The sequence below is a fragment of the Phycodurus eques genome, chromosome 1 (assembly GCF_024500275.1).
Source record: "Phycodurus eques isolate BA_2022a chromosome 1, UOR_Pequ_1.1, whole genome shotgun sequence".
NCBI lineage: Eukaryota > Metazoa > Chordata > Actinopteri > Syngnathiformes > Syngnathidae > Phycodurus > Phycodurus eques.
Genome location: NC_084525.1, coordinates 46456887 through 46479150, shown reverse-complemented (window position 1 = coordinate 46479150; position 22264 = coordinate 46456887). Strand labels below are relative to the sequence as shown.

The window sequence follows — 22264 nt, the reverse complement described above, 5'->3', positions numbered from 1 at the left end:
CAAACAAACCTGCGGGTCCGCACGCCGGGGGGCTCGGGGCTGCCGGGGCCTGCAGGACGCACGGCGGCCGCAGGGGGCGCAGTGCGCCAAGGTGCGGCGCTCGGGATAGATCACCCGGATCTGACGGAAGAACGTGGCATATGAATTGACACATTGAAAAGAAAATGCCACTCTATATAATATTGTACTTCAGAAAAACATACAGTATGGAATGACTCAAATAGAGTATGAAGAATTAAAGAGTTTTTGCCACATTTCTTGCTTCAGTTCAATGGACCTTGTACTGCTCCTTCTTGTGCGTGCGTGCCTTGGCCACCTGGGGGCAGTATAATATGGACATGGAGAGACACACCAAGAGTTTCACAACTGATTCAGTAAGATGTAGTAGTCGTCGACATTTGACCAGAGAATAAAGAATATATTTCTGTAAGTATTGTTATATTGGCTGTCTACATGTGTCGCTTGGCTGCTTAAGGTGTTATAACACCGTGACATGCTTTTCGTAAGCCGGTCTATGGCCTTTTGCATTTTTTTTTATTTATTTTTTTAGCAGAGCTCAACTTAACACACAATGTTGTTGTTCTGTTTGTGTGGTTAAGATCATCGCCTGGCACCGCGCCGGACCTGGGTTCGAGACCCCGACCGGACCATCCGCTAACATCCCCCGGACTCACGGCTGCGGTGTCCTTGAGCGAGACCCCGATAGTCAGGATACCCCGGACTTGTCCCCGGGCGCTTCAGCTGTCCCCTGCGCCAGTGTGTTCCACTAACAAGTGTGTGCATGTTCACTGTGATGGGTAAAATGGAGAGAACACATTTTGTGTGCATTCATGATAATAAAGGCGGTGATTCTTACTTTGACAGCGAAGCTCAACCGGGAGGGGCAATAAACAGCTGGAAGCCTCTTTTTTTTTTCGAACTATCTGCCCAACTACTCCGTCTTATCTCAAGGCACCACCGGATCGGGTTTTATAGCAAAACTAAAGCTTTCTCGATACGACGTCCGCGTAAATCTGTCCTTCTTGAAGCCTATACAGGGATTTATCTTCTGTTGAATGGTCAGAATCTTCCTCTGGCACTTAGGCGGAAGCCTTTGAAGATGCAGGATGCTCGGGGGCCGCTTTGCACCTTAAATCAAACTAAAAGTGTCGTATATCCGAAATTGCGCGATGTAACCGCCCGCCAATCAGAGCCCAAGAGAATAAAGTCCCACAAAACTGCTTCATTGTTCATTGTTTTGTATACAGATACACATTTTACATTTTAATCAATTCTTATGTTTTCAAAACTGTACAGTACTTATATTACAGGAAAAAGCTGTAAATAAGCTTCTACCTGTCATGAAAACATCTGAGGTCTCAGTGCAGCACCCTGAGGTGTCCCGCCCATTATCGGAGGAGTAGCCGGATGAAACTGGTGGTCAACTTTCTGGGAATTCATGTGGTCAACATGTGCACTCTGGTAATACAGCTCTATGGGGGGGCAACTGTAGGCCGGTCCCAAGCCCGGATAAATGCAGACGGTTGCGCCAGGAAGGGCGTCCGGCTTCAAACTTTGCCAAACAAATACGAGCGTTCGTCCAAAGAATTCCATACCGGATCGGTCGCGGCCCGGGTTCACGACGTCGGCCGCCGGCGCAGTCAACCTGCTGGGCGCCGGTGGAAATTCAGCTACTGTGGTTCGAAGTCGAAGAAGTAGAAGAGGTGGAAAGCGGGTTCTTTGGCAGAAAGAGAAGAGGAAAGCACAGAGCCTAGAACTGAATGTGGGGACTTTGAATGTTGGGACTGTGACAGGAAAATCTCGGCAGTTGCTTGACATGATGATTAGGAGAACGGTTGATATTGTGTGTCCAGGAGACCAGGTGGAAAAGGCAGTAAGGCTAGAAGTTTAGGGGCGGGGTTTCAATGATTTGACCATGGTGTAGATGGGAAGAGAAATGCAGTAGGGTTTATTGTAAAAGAAGAGTTGGCTAAGAATGTCTTGGAGGTGAAAAGAGTATCAGATCGAGTGATCAGCTGAAACTTGGACTTGAGTACAACCCCAATTGCAATGAAGTTGGGACGTTGAACTGCATGCAATGCTTTTTCAGTAAAATTTACAACATTGTTGTCATGATAGTAGGTGCAGAGGTAAAAACAGTCCCTTCATTTTAATGATGAATGAGGAAGCCTTTAACCTGTGACGGAAATTAAAGTTGTCTCAGTAGAAATATTCGCACATGTACAAGCCCAATTCCAATGAAGTCGGGATGTTGTGTTAAACAAATAAAGACAGAAGACAGTGATTTGCAAATCATGTTCAACCTATATTTAATTGAATACGCTACAAAGACCAGATATTGAATGTTCAAACTGATCAACGTTTAGCAAATAATCCTCAACTTTGAACTTTATGGCTGCAACACGTTCCAAAAAAGCTGGGACAGGTGGCCAAAAAGACTGAGAAAGTTGAGGAATGCTCATCAAACACGTGTTTGGAACATCCCGCAGGGGAACAGGCTCATTGGGAACGGGCGGGTGCCGTGATTGGCTAGAAAAGCAAAGATGGGGCGAGGTTCACCTGTTTGTCAACAAGTGCGGGAGAAAATAGTCCAACAGTTTAAGGACAATGTTCCTCAACGTACGATTGCAAGGAATTGAGGGATTTCATCATCTACGGTCCATAATAGCAGCAAAAGGTTCAGAGAATCTGGAGAAATCACCGCATGGAAGCGGCAAGGCCGAAAACCGACATTGAATGCCCGTGACGTTCGATCCCTCGGGCGGCACTGCATCAAAAACCGACATCGATGTGTAAAGGATATCACCGCGTGGGCTCAGGAACACTTCAGAAAACCAATGTCAGTAAATACAGTTCGGCGCGACATCCCTAAGTGCAACTTAAAACTCTACTATGCAAAGCAAAAGCCATTTATCAACAACACCCAGAAACACCGCCGGCTTCTCTGGGCCCGAGCTCATCGAAGATGGACCGACGCAACGTGGAAAAGTGTTCTGTGGTCCGACGAGTCCGCATTTCAAATTGTTTTGGGGTGTTTTTAACCCAGCCGCTGGGTGTTTGTAGCACCGACCCCACGCTCGCTCATTTGACCCAGCAGGAGGGGTTGCTTGATTTTAACCCAACAGATGAGCAAAATATTTCACCCAAATGCTGCATCAAATCAACTACAATGCTGGGTTGTTTCAACCGATATGTTTGTTATAGAGGCGGCACGGTGACCGACTGGTTAGAGCGTCGGCCTCACAGTTCTGAGGAGCGGGGTTCAATCCCCGACCCCGCCTGTGTGGAGGTTGCATGTTCTCCCCGTGCCTGCGTGGCTTTTCTCCGGGCACTCCGGTTTCCTCCCACATCCCCAAAACATGCATTCATTGGACACTCTAAATTGCCCGTAGGTGTGAATGTGAGTGCGAATGGTTGTTTGTTTGTTTGTATGTGCCCCGCGATTGGCTGGCAACCAGTTCAGGGTGTACCCCGCCTCCTGCCCGATGATAGCTGGGATAGGCTCCAGCAGGCCCGCGACCCTTGTGAGGAGAAGCGGTGAAGAAAATGGATGGATGGATGTTTGTTATATGTTGTCCCCAAACATGTGTTGAACACTTCAACATTATGCGTTGTCCCCACCCGGAGGCGGAGCTCGATGGCCGGCGCCTGCGCCCGTAGGGCCCCAAAAGGCAACGCGGGTTGGTTCCCCTTCCCGTGGGCTCGCCGCTCTGTCCGCTCGGGTGTTGACTCCCCCCAACCTTTCTGCAAAAGACTGGTACCGGAGCCCGAGCCGTGTGCTGAGGTCGATCCATCTCTGAATACAAGCGGGCCCAAATGCTTTCCGCTTGTGATATATTGGACTTGCAAAGGCCAGATCACAACACACACACACACACACACACACACTGCTACGGCTCCCTAATGTATTGTTCTCGGGAGCTTTCAACGCGGACCGCGGCGGGAACCTTGGAAAGCTTCTTCGAAGGTTTGCATTCCCGTTTCTACTAAGCCTCCATACGATCACATTCGTTTTTTTGGGGGGGGGATACGAATGTTTTCTCTTCTCGAAACGACCACATGACGCCGCGCGCTTGCCACGCTCAAGATTTATATCCTCGGGAAATCTCCCGGGTGTCGGGGGCAGCTATTTCAAGCTGCTCACGGGTTCGGAGTGTTCCCTCCCACAAATGCGCAAATGTCCCAGAGCCAAACGCTCTGCTCATCACTGCGGAAAAGCATCCCCTCTTACGGAGAAACAAGTCCGCTCGGTTTCGACGGGAAGGGTCCCCGCATCAAGTCGACACGCAGAGGCCAATTTGTCGTCTTTGTGCAAATCTGCAAGGGAGCTGTATTCATCCTTTTTTTCGAGAGCTGCGTGCTTTTCTCCACGAGCGCTGTCCAACTGTAGGCACGGATGCCTACAGTTGGGCATGGGTTTTGGGGGGTTTTCAAATCCAAAACGCAATAAGCTCCATTTCGGTAATTTTTGGTTGATTTCAGCTCTGCATAAATGTCTGTCATGAGGTAACCCGGCAAAAAGTCTCAAGTCTTGCCTGAAAAGACACAGGAAGTCAGTGGTTTTCGGTTTGGCGTGGCCAATTTATTGGCAATAATCGAGAGAAGACGAACAAACAAGTCAAAGTGAAATGAAGGAAGCATTGTAAAGCTGCTTTTCAAGCCTGCTTGGATCCGATGTAAGACGTCGGTCTCCTTTGTGAGAGCTTCTCACGCTGAAGAGATTCCTGGGCGCCCCCTGCTGGAGACGTGCACAATTTGAGCCCTTCAATTGCCGCTGCGTTTTGGGTCAAAAGCAAAAACAAATTGGAGATACGTTTGACCATACGATCAGTGAGTGTGCTGGTCCACATACTCGTGAGTGCTGAGCTGAGGAGCCGTTTTGGGTCATTAGGGTTAGAGTTTTTTAACAAGGTTACCTCACGTGACGATTTGTCTCGGAATCATCGTCGTCGTCATCATCATCATAGTTTATGTATTCATAGCACCTCAACCTAACCCTGAGTACAGTATGCTGATGAAAAGTTCACGTTTCACCGCTTGTGTTTTGTGGTGAATAAAGGCTGTGGAAATTCAAGCTCTCGCGCTCTCTGTTTGTGCAGTCGTTGAGGATTATTTCCAAGTCTGTGCCAGGCTTTCAGGATTTTGCGGCTGCTCGAGAGTTTCACGCGCACTCTCAGGGGGAAGGAAAATAACCGAGGGATGAATGTTGGCGCCACACTCCAGGAAAGCGGGCACTCCCTGTGGGAAGAGCAACATGTTATGCACTTGAGGATCCTCAGCGCTTTTGCCGTCTGCGTGTTTCCGTTGTAAATCCTTTCCCATCCCCGCTGTGCTCCTCCTAAGCCAGATATCGGTCCCGAAGCGAGGCAACGAACCCTGCGAGAGACCAGCGAGACCCTGCCCGAGCCCGTTCGACCGATAGCGGACGGAATCATGACGGAATGTTTGGCCGCGTGGGTGTCTTTCGCCGTGCTTTCCTCGCTTCTTCTGGCCTCACGCGCGACCGAGTGCTCAGGCGAGATAACGCTGCTGGAACCGCTCCCCAGTGTCAGGCCGCAGCTGACGGCCTGCTTGATGGAGTGCACCGAGATGACGTTCGCCAGGAAGGTGCAGCTGCGGGACAAGCGGAATATACGGCTGCAAGACTCCACTGAAGGTCGGTCGTCTTGCCGGAGTTAGATGATAGAGGTGAGGGGAGAGGTTTTGAGGTTTGGGTCCAGCTAGGGGCAGAGTTTAAGAGATTGGGTTTCGGGTGAGCGGGTCATGGTTGCTGTAGTGTTAGAGGTTTCTCACAGGGATAGCTGTGAGGCTCGGGTCCAGGGTTCAGCTAGAGTTAGAATTCAGAGGTTAGGGATAGAGGGTCAGGGTTAAAGGGTAGGTGTTAGGGGTAACGTTAGATCCTAGGGCAGTTGGGACTAGCTCGTGCCTGGGTTTAGGGTTAGGCCATGTCAAATGTTGGGGGATTAGGGTTAGGGTCAGATCCTGGGTGGGGTAAAAAGTAGAATTAGAGCTGTGGAATAGCAAATAGGTTTAGCTGTGAGGGCTGGGTCCAGGGTTCAGCTAGAGTTTGGGGTTTGGGGTAGAAGGTCAGCATTAAAGGGTAGGTATTGGGGTGGGATTAGCACCAGAGGCTAATTTTAGAGACTAGAGTCCAGGGTTCAGGCAGGGTTATGGCTTGGGTTTAGGGTTAGATGTTCATGGTTGAAGAGTACCTATTCGGGTTAGGGGTAGGGATTAGCATTAGTGGAGTTTGCTCGATAGGGTTCGTGATAGCGGTTGGGTCTAGGGTGAGGGGATGAGGTTAGGGCTAGATTCAGGTTGGGTTAAGAGGTAGTAGGGTTTGGACAGGGTTAGGCTTCACAAAGGTTTGGAATAAGGTGTGGGAGGGATGAAGGGTTAGTGGTTATGATTTGGGTTAGAGATTTTCATAGCGATTGGGGGAGGTTCAAGGTCAAAGGTAAGGATTAGGGCTGGAGGTTTGCGATAGCGGTGACCTAGGGTTTAGGGTTTGAGGTAAGGGTTTAGGCCTCGGGTCAGGATTCAGATCAGGGTTAGACATTTGTGATCGTAGTTAAGTCCAGGGTGTTACATTTCAGATTCACGATTAGGGGTCCTACGTTAGGTTTAAGTTTGCGTTAAGGGTCCCGGTACAGGTTTTCCGTTCGGGTTAGGCTACGTCTCGGTTTATCAGGAGATTTTCATCCGCTGTCACTCTTCCCAGGAGACCTCGGGGAATACTGCTGGTCCACCCAGATCGAGTGCAACGTGGGCGAGAGCTTCCAGCACGCCTTCGTGGTGCTGCCCGTCCACACGTCGGCAGTCGCCCCGGAATCCCTGGAGGTGAGGTGGAGGGCCACGGCGCTGCTCGCGCACACGGCCTCCGTCGCCGTCCCGGACGCCTGCGGCCTCCGCCACGACGTCAGCGAGCACTTTGGCCCCAGGAGGACGGCCACCTCATTCTGCGTGGAGGTGGTCCATCGGGAGGACGTCCCGGTCCTTAAGTGCGCCCCCTACCTGGTCACGTTGTGGCAGAGAAGTCCGACTCCGATATGAGACGAGGGACACTCCCAGTCGGGTTGTGTTCGGTCGTGCCGCGAGTGCACCAGCGGTGGGTTGTGCGTCTGGTGGCCGTCAGTGGGAATTTACCTGAATGAATCCACACATTAGTACCGCCACTATCAGGTCACTATTATACAAACCATCAACACTATGCCAAAATGCAATATACCACCACACAACTGTGCCACGTACGTCATGTGGACCAGTTGAATTCTCTGAAGTGCTCCATAATCCATAGTCTGTACACAATGGACCACTCACAATAAAGTCTATTAAACTCCTTTGTAGAGATTATTTATCCCTCAGTACTTTTTTTTTTTTTTTAAATGACAAAAATATATGCGTACAGTATTAATAAAATAAAAAATACTTCCCCCCTCCAAAGAGGAATAGTTTGCGTTTGCAAAGGACAGTCAAAAGCCACAGATTACCTAAGACTGCCCCCCTGTGGTTAATGCAGGAGCATAGACTGCATACAGAGGGTATCAGACAAAAATAACCCAAAAAACCCAAGCTATTTTTAAATGGTGATTCAATATATATCTATATAATATATAATATATATCTTCAAAGTTCCCTGGCCCTGTGTGAAGACGCTTGGTTTCAGTTGTTGATGCTGAGGATGGCTCAACCAGTTCTTAATGACTTGTTCAGGCAGGGCCGGGTAACTTTGAATTGTCTATCAAATGAAAGAAGCGATTTATCAGCAATGGCAACGTCCTGGGACATTTGATAACAAACCCGCTCCTGGAGGCAGGCCGACCTCAAACTGACACCGCTCGGAATGGGTGACTGTGGGCTGCGTTTTTTGGGGGGAACGCCTCGATGGCTGCTGCGGGTACCGCGGTCTTCCACTCTGCCGGAAGTCAAGAAGCAGGAGGAGGAGGAGGACGACGATGACGACGACGACGAAAGCGCGGCAGAGTTTGAGAGCCGAGTCTCTTCGTTGAAGCAACGTGCCGTAAATGTCGCCGCTCCGTATCGCATGTCAAGCTCTTTTGACCCATAATGCTCGTTGGCAAGTTTTGTCCACGTCTGCAGTTTCGTTTTGTACGAGGGGTCGGGACTCCGCTTTAACGGGGCCGCCGACTGCGCGACTACCGATCTGAATTCATTCAAAATCGTCGGTGCTGCAGATCTGGACTACAATGGGCCATTCCGCCGGGTGGACAAAACGGACGTCACGTACAAAGGCAACGGAGCGGGTAGGCCCGGAAACACTGCAAACATCCGGGCCCGCGGGCAGATCTTTACGGGTAGGATGCGCTCGATCTCGACCCCATCGTGCGGTATTCACTGCATTGTGGTGAAAAGGGATGTGACGCGTTGTTGCGTCCGTACGTCCCCGCAGCCGAGCGCCAGGGGCCTCCGCCGCTCCCCGGCCGCCGACACCAAAATCTCCGCTCTGACACGCGCGCACATCTTTGCCGTCAAGCGGCGTAGCGGTTGCAGGCGACAATTGCGGCCGGTGGGCGGACGACCCCTTAAATGACTTCTGCTACCTCGTCAACGACGTGTCCCCGAGGGCCTGGCCCGGTGCGTGAGCCGACCAGGGCGGGGACCCGCTCGGCGTCGCCGAGTCCGCCGAACAGGTCTTCAGCGCCGCCCATTGGTGAATGAATGGGAGGCTTTGTATAGCGCTTCGGGCACTGCGATGCTGTAGCTAAAGCGCTATAGAAGTGCAGTCCATTTACCCTCCGGTAAACGCAGTCTTTCAGTCTTCAACAAATGGAGGGGGGGGCAAAAAAAAAATGGAGGAAGAGGAAATGTAGTCTGGGGGTTGCTGATCTGGTCTCGCAGCGTTGCCGCCAAGTTTGGTCTCGGAAGTCTCGCCGTCTTTGGCGGCGTCTCTGATTGGTTTCAGGTTCGGCCCTTGCCTGCGTGGCTTTTCTCCGGGTACGCCGGTTTCCTCTCGCACTCCAAAAATGTCCACTTGAAGATTCAATTGTCTGCAGGTGAGAGTGGGAATGCTTGTTTACTTTTTGTGCCCTGCGATTGGCTGGTGACCAGTTCTCATCAAAGTCAGCTGGGACGGGCGCCAGCGCCCCCCAAAGGAGGAGAAGCGGTGCCGAGAATGAACGGACGAATCGTGAACGATGCAAAACCGGAATTGCTGAAATGTAGAATGTGAGACTGGAAGGCGGAATGGTTGGAATTGGCCTCAAAATGTGGGAGGACGAGGTCGACGTCAAATATTGCTGAAATTTGGGGATTTCAGAGCGAAACGTGCGGGATTCACGGAAAGTGGAAAAGCGTTCCACGGGACGTTTTTGGGGTGCAGAATAACAAGTCACTTTTTAAAGCTTTAATAGGACATTTTTGCAACTTCAATTTTTGGTATAATCGCGTGCCCTCGTTCCTGTGGAGTTTCCCCCCAGTTCTCCTTCCTCACGCCCTCCTCTCTTTCGGGCCGCCTGGAAAGGAAGAGGAAGAGGAGGACTCTAGCAGCGCGTGCTTGTAGACGAGCTCTTTGAAGACCGAGTCCATCTGGCGACACACCTCCTGGAACAAGAGACGATCTGCCGTAAAGTGCACTCGATTCAGGATGGAATATATTCCGCTTGCGGGAGGACAGTACATCGACAAATATCCGCACTCTGTCGCCTCGCCGGGACAATCGCAATCTTACAGCCGGTTCTTTTTATCTGCGCCACTTCGCTATGATCCCCACACGTCCGAGCCCGAGGAGACCGGTTTTGACCCGTTTTTCATCACCATTTTTGGGGCGGAGGGAGAATACTACAGAAGGAAGAGGATCACATAGGAAAAGGGAAACCGTTCCGGGCTTGCTTTGTGTCGGCTCCGCGTCTTCCCCAGCGCCGGCCTTGCGATTGTTTGTATCTACTCCCGCTTGAATGAAATTGTCAGCTGGCCTCGAGACCCCCGGCCAAGCAAGTGGGTGATTTCTTACTTCCAAAGATATTCAAAGTCACAAATGAAATCAGAGGAAATTCTACTGGTGGTAAAATTGAAGTTTGGGGGGGGAGGAATACAATTACTGGCGTATTGGCCGGACGGTACGGCGGGTGACCGTTTAGCACGTCTGCCTCACAGTTTTGAGGTCCCGGGTTCAAATCCGGCCTTCCTGCGTCCATACGTGCGAACGAGAGTGCAAACGGTTATTTGTCCATATGTGCCCCGCAATCGGCTGGCGACCAGTCCCGGGGGCGCCCTAGCCGCCGCTTGCCCAAAGTCAGCTGGCGTTGGCGCCGGCGTGCCCGAAAGCCACCCGTCCAGAGAACAGATGGAATATCGCTCATATTTAGGCTCGTGACAGAAATAGATGAAGGTAGACGTCACTTCGGCATAACTTCGACAGAAACTTCAGAAAAGAGAATAAATCAAATTGCCTGGAACAAAATTCCGTCATTGCAAAGTATATAATTAAGTGTCATGGTAAATATTGTATACGTTGTAAACAAGGGAAAAAAATATCTACAGTGGTTGAAGACAAATTCAACTTGGTGTTAACCTGACGAAAGTAAAAGTAAAACCTTTCATTGGGATCAAACTGAAATTTTAGTTCTCCTCACGCGGGTCGCAGGCGTGCCGGCGCCCATCCCAGCTGACTCTGGGCGAGAGGCGGGGTCCGCCCGTAACTGGTCGCCAACTGGTTGTTTCAACTTTAAACCTGATGATGGAGGTTCGCTTCCCATTCTGTCCCTACTACGCCTTGAGATCTCTGTACGGCTACAGTACTTACGACAGACTCAAATTATCCTCCACAGGTTCTGCTGGATTCATTTCAAGGGACTAGGGAAAACGACACCTTTGGGGATATACAGTGCTGCTTGAAAGCTTGAGACAAAGCCTCCCGACATGGTCAATCTTTTTCTTAAAAAAACTAACCAACCTAGTTAAACCAACATCCAAATCCCACTTTGGAAAGCATACCTTCCAAATAGTTGACACACACACACACACACATGAGATATTTTCATTATTTAATCCAGTAATTTCTTTGTTTTGTTTTTCTCCCCCCACAAAATGCTTTGGTTAATTTCCATTCCATCTTAAACTCCTTAAATGATGGCAAGAGATTCTGGTCAAAAATGTCTTAATATGCCTGGAAATGCATGGCTCTTAAGCTACAACAGAGTTGTCCAGGTCCAGAAGTGCACAAGCAGCCCCTGACCTTCACATTTCCACCACCACGCTTGATCGTTGGGAGGAGGTTCTTTTCTTCGTATGCAGTGCTGGCACTTCTCCAAACACGGTGGTTTTGATCGCGACCAAATAATTCGACTTTTTGACTCGTCTATCCAGCAAAAGGACTTCGGCTTGTCCGAGTACTATCTGGCAAAGATGAAGAGGGCAGATTTGTTCTTTTTTGAGAGCAGTTGCTTCCTTCTAGAAACGCTCCCGTGAATGTCACGGTTCTTCAATTTTCATCTAATAGTAGACACGTGCACATTTCTCTGAGATGCTCCCAGAGAGATCTGCAACTCTCCCGAGGTCATGTCTGGGTCAGCCTTTGCCTATTTTTATTTTGATTCTGGCGTTTCCGCGTGATAGTTTTGATGGACATCCAATTACGCTGTCCTGTTGAAGACAGTCCATTTGTCACCGATTTGGCTTCTCGTGGCTGGATGGACCTGGAATCGTTGGAGAACGGTCTGACAGCCCTCCCCAGATGGATGGGCTGTCAATGCAGGCCAAAACCTTTCCCAAGGACGTCGTATTTCATTGGTCAGCTTTGCAGGTCCAGCTGACTATTTCATTGGTCTGCTTTAATTGTGTCTTTTACTTGCTGGATTCAACCAATTCAGCTGGGCGTTCACATACTTTTGCACATGTAAAACGATACGCTTTTGTAGAGGGAAAAAAAAAAAAAAAAAAACCTTGTCGGATTAAATAATGAAAATCTCTCCGTGTGCATGTCTACTATTTGGAAGAATGTTCAGCAAGGTTAGTTTAAAGGTGCCATATTTTACCAAACCAACTTTTTCTAGTCTTTGGGATGTAAGATTGCCTCTGTGGTGGTGGGGGTGAATTCAAATGCTCGCCACCTTCCTGAGTTTCAGACGTCTTTCTGCCGAGGCCTGAAATCAGCTCATTGGAATTTCTCCATCTTATCGACGTCACCAGCGAAGATCTCCGCCAACCTCTCTGCTCCCGAGCCAGCGCTGACAAAATAAACACGTGCTCTCACAAGTGGGTCTTCCTCACGGAGGCGACCAATCGGAGAAAGGGGGCGATCTAAACCAAATATGGACAATGCGTATCCACAAGTGGGTCTGTCAGAGGGGCCTTTTCTGGACACTGATGACAAAACCAGTGTTTTTTTTTTTTTTTAAATTAAATTGACACTTTGATGGTAAAGGTAGAGAGTCACTCTATGGAGGTGGAAATAGACAAAATATGGGATATATATTTTGTTTTTGTTTTTTTTACAAAAAGAGTGACCATGTCAGGAGGGTTCACAAACTTTCAAGCAGTACTGTATCTGGTGGTTTCAGGTGTGGTCAGCGTTCTGTATCCCACCCACTGATTGCTTCCAAACTTTGACAATTGGTCTACTCAAAAGGGGAGACGAACACAAACCTTGTCGACCTTGACGACATCCTCAGGGGAGACGTGCATCTGTCTGGAGGAGGAAAATACGTCAGTTGGGAGTGTGACACTAATCCGTTGCTCCATGAATCCACGGGTGTCAAACTCAAGGTCTGGGAGCCAGATCCCGCCCGCCACATGATTTTATGTTGCACACTAAAGTCTATAACATTTGGCTACTTCATGTTTTTCATTAAATAGAATTGTTATTTTCAGACTTTAAATGGTTCCTGAACCATTTATTTTCACCAAATCTTTTTTCGATTGGAAAATAGAAAATCTTTGTATACAACTATTACTTTTGCTTTTCAAATCAATTTGTAATATACAGCACACACTATTGCTCAAAGGTTTGGGGTCTCTTAGAACTGTTTTTTGTTGTTTGCCCAAAGAGGAGCCAGGTGACATTGACCGAATCTGAGGGTGTCGCTGTATGGATTCTGCACCGACCAACTGGGACAAGATCTTAAGTGGACCACTTCCCCGGAGGAGTTTCTGTGGAGATTTCTGCTCTGACCGAGGAAGTCAGGTCAGGTCCTGAGGAGGAACCATTTTCCCGAAGGAGTCTGTGGCGCCTCATCTCCTTAAATTGACTCCTATTTGCCATCTTAATGAAAATTGTACAGCTGAAGACCATGTGCTAAATGTTGCCCACTCGACGTCCATTGCAGCCTGGTAAATCCTGGAAAGAGGATCCCTCTCGGCCCCATCTGCGGCCCCTTCTCAAGCCGTCTTATTTCTCCCCAAATGGTTTTTGGAGTTATTTTCCTGCCCGATTGGGGGGGAGGGGGGGGGGGGGCGTTAGATAAGGGGATGTCGTCAATCTTTGTCAGCGGTGGCCCCGTGAAGCCCTTTGAGACTCTTTTGTAATTAAGGGCAAAACAAACTTGACAAGGACTTTAAAACAATGTTTTTCAATAAAGTTAATCCCAACTAGAGCCCAGACATTGTTACTATGTTTTTGTTTTATTGCTTTTTTTCTTTTTTAAACGGACATAAGTGACCCTATACTTTTGAATGGTAGTGTACTGTATATAATCCGAATGCAGGGGCAATCACGTACCGTATGTAATAACATAACGAGGTATGCATCTGGTTTTCACAGTCAGGACTACAAGCTAGGATGTGGCCAGTCCTGAAAATGAGTTTGACAGTGCAGCTTGAATCCATCGAGAGTCGGGCACTCACTCTCTACGGGCAAAACCGGGAGAGTGGATCCTCCTCAGTCGGCCACGGGGCCCGGTGGGAATCTGGAGGGCGGCCTTTGCCCCGCCCGAGAGGACGCCGCCTCCGGCCGGTCCCGACGCGGTCCTGCGGTGGTCCGCCGGTCCGCTCTTGGCGGCTTTAGAAACCTCGCTCGGTTTCTGCAGGGCTCCCGTGGCCGAGTTACTGCGATTGACCGCGTGTCCCGCTTCCACTTCTGCTGCATATCAGATTCATTCGTTCATTTGGCGCCTCACGACTTTCATTGAGCCAGAAAACATACAGAAATGACAAAAAAAAAAAAAAAAAACATCACCAGTGCAGCGTTCCCCCACATATTTGCCATTCATGACTCGCAGATATTTGCAGATGTTATGAACGCAAAGTGATTATCATTACCATTCTAAACGGTACCTTCTGCCATTGAGGAGAAGTTAATTGTACTGCCTGCCTGCCTTCCTGTCTGTCACTGTACGTCACTGGCAGAGTTAGATGAACAAAGACTATTTGTAGTCAATTATTTTTGTCAAACAGAAATTGAAAAAAAATGTGAAATTGGAGCTTGTTTCAGTGCAAGTGGGTTTTTTTTGTGTAGGAGAGGTCAATGTTATTTTTGGCCCAATATGGAAAATCATAATTTCCCGCGACGCAGCTGATGAGCTCTCACGGCACACGAATGCGCTTGAGAATCGCTGGGTTCATTTTTTTCCTCCATCTTGTAGAAGGAAAAAAACAAAAATTGCACACGAGCTCACCAACTTTGCAGACGTCTGCCTCGCCGTCCCCTTCTTCCGCGTTCGGCTCACTGTGAAGAAAGAAACCAGCATCAGGAGGAAGTAAGAGAGAAGACAATTGCTTCCACTCGGATCGATGCTGTGCAAAATGCAATTGGGTTCCGTTGCCGATTGTCAAACGGGAGATTCTAAGCTCAGAAGTTGAGGGCTGCTGAGCTCCCGGCCAGGCCAGACAAAAGTCTCCGTTTTTGTACATTTTAGCACAATCTCACGCCCGCATTTAGGAAAGAAAAGCACAACTCTTCTGGGGAAAGTCTGACTAACAGTGACGTCAGAAGTAATCTAACGCCTTTTTCTATAAGAGTAGTCAGATTACAGTTACTTTGATATCTGCCAATAGTTCCTATTTATGAGATCCAGCGCTTAATATGCTTTTGATTCCAAAATATGCGCTTACAGCTTAGACATCTACAGATATTTATCATGAACAAACTCCAGCGCTTGGGAACGGGAGGCAAGTCGATAAACAAGACACTTGATTCGGTCACGGTGCATGTCGTAAGTTGGGACCAATTTTCAGCCTTTGTTTTAGGAATGACTAATGACTAGATTCTTAACTATCCCTAACTAAAATGCACACGACTAAGTACAATATTGAAAAATTGATAGACGCAGCCGTTGCACGTTTTCAGCACAAAGTCAACTCACGTGTACCCACGCAGCCAGCGGCGCAAACACAACGGACGCCGACGACTGACGAGGGATCGGCGTAGCCGAGCTGGAAATCCAGTCGCTGCTTCGAGTTTCTCGAAAGAGGACAACGCTACGGTTGGTTGTAGACTCTGCGCACGCACGGTTGCCGTCACGGACCCCACGCCATCGGCAGGGTTGTCTGTCTGTCTGTCTGTCTCTCTATCCATCTATCAGTTAAGAGAATTTAAAGAAGTATACTGAGAATGGTGTGCTTGTTTATATTTGGGTGGCTAGTTGGCATGTCAAGTGTGCACTAGGCCGCTCATTTAATGTGGCTTCAACTACTCTCACGTCGAAGTTATTTGTTCATCATTCTGTAACTTGTGTCGACTCGCATTTGAAGTTTTTTTTTTTTTTAACTGAAGATAAATGTCTGTTTTGATATTTACTCCCAAAGTTGGGAGTATTTTATGACTTGGATTTTTTTTACACCTTTTTTACGGCTAAAGTGTAGACCAAAATTCAAGTTTCCAGTTTCTCCGTCCGTCCGTCCGTCCCTGAGACACATCCCCTGGGTATTTAACCTTTGACTCCCATCTCGTCTCGCTTCCCCGCTCTTCTCCGTGGCGAGCATCTCTCCGGCGGCAGAATGTACAAAATTATAGTGCCTACTAATTTGGGGGTAAAATACACGCTTCAAACAAGTTCCAACTTTGTACTCACTCAACACGCAGTAACCTCGCCACGCTCCTTTTTCAGACCAGCAACGCACGAGGTCCTATTTCCCTTTTTGTACGCCTATTTTTCTTTCATTTACTATTAGTTTTTTGTGTGCGTGTGTTTTTATCCCTCTGCATTGTTTCCCTGTCGTTTCCCCCTTTAGATAGAACGACATTTTCTATAAAATTCCACAACCTATACAGTTTATAGTTTTTTTGTTTGAGTCACAACAATAAGCCGCTGTCATCTAAAACTCGTATTTCGTCCGTGCAGCAGCCCTCTAGATGAGACTGATCAAGGTTTTTCCATCACTTTTCCTAAAGTTTTACACAAAGAGAGACGTGGTGACTCTTTACGAGACAAAGACAGGTTGATAGATTATAACGTTAAACATACATCGAACTAAACCGGAAGTAACGCAGACATTCACCTGTGGCGCAGTCTTTGTCCAAAATTACCGTTTTTATCCAAAACCAATATACTCTACAAAGGTAACTGTGGCAAGACCGGTGACTAAACCGTCCAATCTGGTGGAGGTTGTTTGAAGGTTGAGCCGCTGCAAAAGAGGAATGGAATCATCAAAACGCATTTTGATACAAAAGCACATTTCTTTCAGCTGGTGTAAACCAGCACCCTGGAGCCATCCATTTCCCAGACAGCTTCTCCTCACACGGGTCGCGGGCGTGCTGGCGCCCATCCCAGCTATCTTGGGGCGAGAGGCGGGGTTACACCCTCAACTGGTCCCCAGCCAATCGTCAGGGCACATAGAAACAACCATTGGCGCTCACATTCACACCTATGGGCAATTCAATTCATCAATCAACCTAGCACGCGTGTTTTTGGGATGTCGGAGGGAACCCACGCAGGCGCGGGGAGAACGTGCAAACGGCGCACAGGCGAGGCCGGGGATTGAAATCGCAACCTGAGAACTGTGAGGCAGATGTGCTAACCGGTCGTCCGCCAGCCTCCTATAGCGAGTAACAAAAATGGAAACGGCAAAAATTGGCGGCATAAAAAGAAGAACCATTTTGTGGGCGCAGAACAACTTCAGCATCGACACAAACGGGAAATATCGTTTTTCTCTCACCGGTCGTCTTGTTCTGCCGTCATGCACTTCTCGTACACGGGACCTCGCAACTCGCTCTGACCGGGGAAGACGCTCTCGTGCCGGACGATCAAGCTCTCGACCAGGGCGTTGATCTGCGGCTGCAAGGCGACCGGGTCCCGCCCGTCCCGCCGCTCGTCCCCGCTCCCTCGGACCAGGCTGGGTCCGAAGCACACGGCCAGGTTGTACGGCTGCATCATGTTCTCGTCGCTGTACTGGGACACGCTGGCGACGGCGAGCAAATCGCAAAGCTTGTTTTACCACGTCGGGCTACAACCGCGGAAGCTTCTCTCAACTAGTTATTCCGTATGGAATAAAAGACAGCCGGAAATACACAAAGGAAAACGGACAGACCGAACGAGAGACGCGGGCGCACACAGCGAGAGAAAGAATGAGGCGGAGAAAGACACGAAAGGTCAACGTGAGGAACACGCAGCTGGAAAGAGAAACAAAAAACCCAAGACAGAAAGAGAGAAAGAATAAGGCGGGAGAGAGAGCGAGAAAGAGAGACTCGTTTTCATACGTGCCCGACCGCTAGCTGCTCGTTTTGCTGGATTGGCAGATGAACGCGACGGCAACATTGCAGATGAGAAAATGCCACATCATATCACATGAACTTTCCCGACAAAAACGGACGTTTCCAGGTACAACGCCACTTCCGGCCGGCCGCCGCCGAGCCGTACGGGTACAGATCGCGGGCGTCGGGCGGAAAGCGCGAGCCATTGACGTTGCATCGTCATCATCTCAGAATCAGAATCATCTTTATTTGCCAAGTATGTCCAAAACACACAAGGAATTTGTCTCCGGTAGTTGGAGTCGCTCTAGTACGACTACAGACGGTCAATTGACAGAACACTTTGGGGACATCAAGACATTGACAAAAAACAATTGTGCAAAAAGATGCAGAGTCCTCTCGCACTTAGAGCAGTTCGAATGACTCATATTGCAATAGTCCGGCGCAATGACCGTTGTGCAAAGGGCGCCGAGACTTCAAGGACTGTATGCGATTTAAAGTGACGAGTAGCGCGATCATCAGGGACAATGTCGGTTGTGCAAATGTTACAGATACTCCTCAATCGGTGTGCAAATGGAGCAGATGCTACTCTGGCATGAGTGGCCAGTATATGCAAATAATCCGAGAGCAAGCCTTTTTAAAAACACTATAGTTTCCATATTTTGAATAAATGTGGGGACTTTGACCACATTTGCGCATCGCCAGCGAATTATTGTCTGCAATCCTTACCTATATTTGTGATGTCATGAGGACCTGTGGATAAAAAAGCGACGCGTGGACAGCAGAAACAGGACAGACTGCCTCGGAAATATCGGGCAGCGTGCGGCGGGGAGGCGACGACTGCTTTTTTAGCCAGTTGTCCAGTTCGGTCGCACTGCTCGGTATGCAGCGGGCATAAAGGTTGAGAAAAGGTTTCACTCACTGATGGAGAAAAGCGAAGAGGTATCTCATGACGACAATTAGCGGCTCGGGGAAGGACCGGATGACACTTTTCAGTTGATCGGCCCTCTCGCCATCCTTTTTGTCGTCTGACGGGGAAAAGTGCTCGTCAACAACAACGACCGGAGAATGCAATTTGGGAAGATTTTCAAGAGGAAAAGATAGAAAATCTGGAATTGTGGGAAATGTTGGAATGTTAGGGCCTTCGAAAATAGTCACCAAAATGTCTTGAATGCAGTGCATATGTTGAAGTTGGAATGATTTGAGAAATGTCGAAGGAGTCCAATGGTGAAATTAGGATAAGAGAATATTGATGCAGAATATCGGACGTGTGAACCGGTGAATTACAAGACCGAAGAATAAGAGGACACTCACGGGCGTACTCCAGCAGCCGACTGAGACTCTCTGCAGGGAGAAGGGGATTCTTCAAATCTCGAAAATACATCTTGAGCACGCCTGCGACAGAATCCAGGTCGGATTCGTGCTCGGCCAGAGGGTCTCCTCCTAAAGGGGGAGCCGAAACAACAACGCTGGGTCTTACCTGCTCTGTCCATACGTGCACAGATGGCAAAGGTACTCTTTGCCATCTGTGCGCGTGTCAAGTCGTTCCATTTCTTAAGTGAAGGTTAAAAAAAGATTTGTGAATGTCCAAATAAATGTTTACATGGCTGCGAACAGAGAGGAGCTCGGTTACAAGAAGGATTTGAAGGCCGTATCTTGCAGCTGGGCCGAATGCTCACGGCAGGAGGCCTACCTCGCTCAAATGCATCCCTCAACTTGTTGACTTCCACCTGAGAGCCCGACACCCTGAAAATGCCTTCGTGGTGGAGGCCTGCGTGCGGGACAGAGCCACAACTAGAATTCACGCCGAAAGACCAACACCCGCGTCACCGCGTCGGGCCCGGCTCACCGTTGAGATTGATGAAGCGGATGCAACTTTCCACCACAACTGGAATCTGACGGCCTGACGCCTGCGCCACATACGGACAAATTCTAAATTAGGCACAAAGTACACGGAGCGGACACTAGAATATTCTCAGTTCCACATATTTTTTTTTTTTTTTTTTTTCTTTTTGGAAAAAAGCATGCATATTTGCAGTTTTGCAAACGAGCAAAAGCAAAAAGTCTGAAAGTTATGATTTGATTTTCGTGGCACAATAATGTCTACAGTAGTTATGATCATTTTTCTCTTTGAGACAACTAACAAACTGTTAGTTGGCTAGAAGCACAGCCAAAAAAGAAAGAGTAATTGCCCGCTCAACCAAACTTGCGCTCGGGGAAACGGGAGGCCGTTGCGTGTCGGCGGACGTTCCGCCATATTAAGCTTCTACTGACCAGTATGGGAGCGATAACACCAAATTTAACACGCCATTTACACTGAGACCTTGTCAAACCTAGGAGCCTCATGACACAGGGAGGGAAATTGTGCATTTCGTCTCAATTTGGAGAGTTTCATTGAGAGGTGTCCTCACTTTTGTTGCCTGCAGCTCAGAGATGAGGGGCTGTGTGTGGAGTTACTTTGAGCAGATGGTAAATTTACGCTGTTCCACAAGCTGTACACTGGTTTCTTTACCATGTAGCAAAATGTCATTTCCCGTGAAAGCATCCTCAGGCATTGAAAACTCACTTTTGGGAGATACTATATTAGTTCTTTAATTACCTGCATGAAGGACAGCATGTCACCGTTGAAAAGTTTGGGGTTGTGCAATAAACCCTCTCCGCTGGAGGGAGTTTTTGGAACACGTGCAGACTTTCCATTGCGACTATTGAGAGAGAGCGAGAGAGAGGAAAATGAAGGCTTTGGTCACCCATCACCGCCAACGCCAGTGATCTGCGCGACAACAGCACCATTGACGCACCATTTCTCCCCACGCACACTCTCAAAAATAAAAAACTATTCATTTTTGCCACTTTGTGTCATTTCCAGCTTGAAGATGCCCATTGTGTGCAACTACAGTAAGCCTGCCACTGGCATTTTGCATTACAAGTCATCCTTAAGCTAGTGGACTTTTGTTAGCCAAATATACAGCGTTTAGTTCTTGTTTGTTCCGTGTGTCTTGAATTGGAGAGACAAACAGCTTGAAACAAGCACGCGTAGCTTCTAATAGGAGAACTGTGTAGAACAGGTGGTAAGGAATATAAAAAGTCTGTTTGAATGTGAACGCACACAGTATTTAGCTATATATGGTCTCTACTGTGGCTGTTCGTTCACCCATGGCAGGTGGGCGTGCGATAAACGGCGGTTGACTGTAAAGCCCTTACCTTGGCAGATTTCTATTTGATGCTTGTCCTAGGATGTCGAATAAAAATAAATTCAGTGCGAGTACAGTTTATCGTTAAAACAGCCCATGATGCATTTGCGCTACCTTTTTCCACGGCCACTTTCAGCAGGTCGTGTTTGGCTTGTAGCTTGGACTCCAAAGAGGTGCCGACCAGGAACTCTTTGACTCTCTAAAAGACAAAGCGGCATTTTTCAATCTGTGCATGAGGCGCACGCGTCGGACATGCTCACGGACGTATTTTCAAAAAGAGGCAAATGACACACACACACACACACATACACACAACAATTGTCTCATTGTGTGAAAGCTGAAGCGGCTTCACATGGCACTCTGCACCAAGAAAAACAAGTGCCTTCTACAAGGTTCATTTTGTCAACTGAATGGAACCATTTCACCGGCAAAATATTCTGGGGCCTCATGTACACAGACAAACACGGCGTACTCTCAAAACTATCCAGATGTAGGAATCTGCACGTACGCAGCAATCCAAGCACATTTCCTTCGTACATGCCAATCAACGTAGAATTGAGCGCACGTGCCGGAGTAGCCGACCCCTCCGCCATTTAAATATGTAAATCATATTTCAATGAATCCCGCACCTGCGATCCCAATCTCTGCATGATCAGAAAAAAAGGAAATGAGCAAGGTAATGAAGGAAAAAAAAAAAAAAAGTTTTCCGAATGTGAAGTTGCGGCGCGCAAGAAAATCCTCTTTGGCACGCCGACCGCCGGCGTTAACAACAAGCGAATGGGACAACGTGTGTGCGGCGAGGTCAGAACAGCGCGCACGCGCTGACGTAAAAAGGACGTGGTCAGACATGAAGGTGGACGTGAAGCGGAGGACCGCTGGGCAGCGGAAATGATCGCCTTGCTCAAGTAATGGCCGTCCTCACAAATATCAGTGGTTCATTGCAGCCGCTGGTTAACAAACGAATTCTGAGTCCTGGCCTCTTTTGCACGAATTGTTCATCGGTGCCAAATATTCACGCGTCCCCGATGTGCAGATTTATGATAAGAGTTTCCCAGAATCGCCTCGAAGTGTCAGAAACGTGCGTCCGCCAGGCATGCGGTTGGCGTGAGGCACCCACCGCACATTTCACTCTGATGCATCTGAACTTTGCCGTGAAAAAGAACGCACGCCACGTTTTTGTGCGTACGCACCTGTTGTACACGAGGCCCCTGGGCATAATGTTTTCCACTTGGCCGACAATTGACATGAAGATTCGATTATTATTTTGATCGATTCAATTATTGAAACAATTCCATCTTGACAATGTTCAGCTGACTCACGCAATCTTGGGAACTATTTTCCCATATTCCTCGTCGTCTCTCTCTCTCCGTCGACCTGCCGGGATCGGGCGCCATGTCCTCAAGCTCCTCCGGTTAAGCCCCGCAAACTGGCACTCGTGCGCGCACACAAATTGTTCCCCCGCTGACCGGTCTCTTTGCCCTTCCCCGCGTGT

At 48.6% G+C, this 22264-nt stretch overlaps 1 protein-coding gene across 15 annotated transcripts in view; it reads right to left on the bottom strand.

The window, feature by feature from the left end:
- Positions 1-2474: 2474 nt before the first annotated feature.
- LOC133411989 (SLIT-ROBO Rho GTPase-activating protein 3-like) overlaps positions 2475-22264 on the bottom strand; it is a 42106-nt gene continuing 22316 nt past the window's right edge. For 5 of the 15 annotated variants that reach the window (XM_061694929.1, XM_061694970.1, XM_061695052.1 and 2 more), the window contains 12 exons: positions 20887-20971; positions 20783-20810; positions 20181-20283; positions 19431-19491; positions 19275-19352; positions 18896-19024; positions 18504-18609; positions 17050-17292; positions 14571-14620; positions 13801-14035; positions 12604-12642; positions 2475-9008 (listed from right to left, as the gene is read on the bottom strand). In XM_061694929.1, the coding sequence (XP_061550913.1) occupies positions 8774-9008; positions 12604-12642; positions 13801-14035; positions 14571-14620; positions 17050-17292; positions 18504-18609; positions 18896-19024; positions 19275-19352; positions 19431-19491; positions 20181-20283; positions 20783-20810; positions 20887-20971 (1392 nt within the window). In that variant the 3' untranslated portion in view covers positions 2475-8773. The other 10 variants (XM_061694947.1, XM_061694955.1, XM_061694979.1 and 7 more) reach the window with 10 other exon arrangements.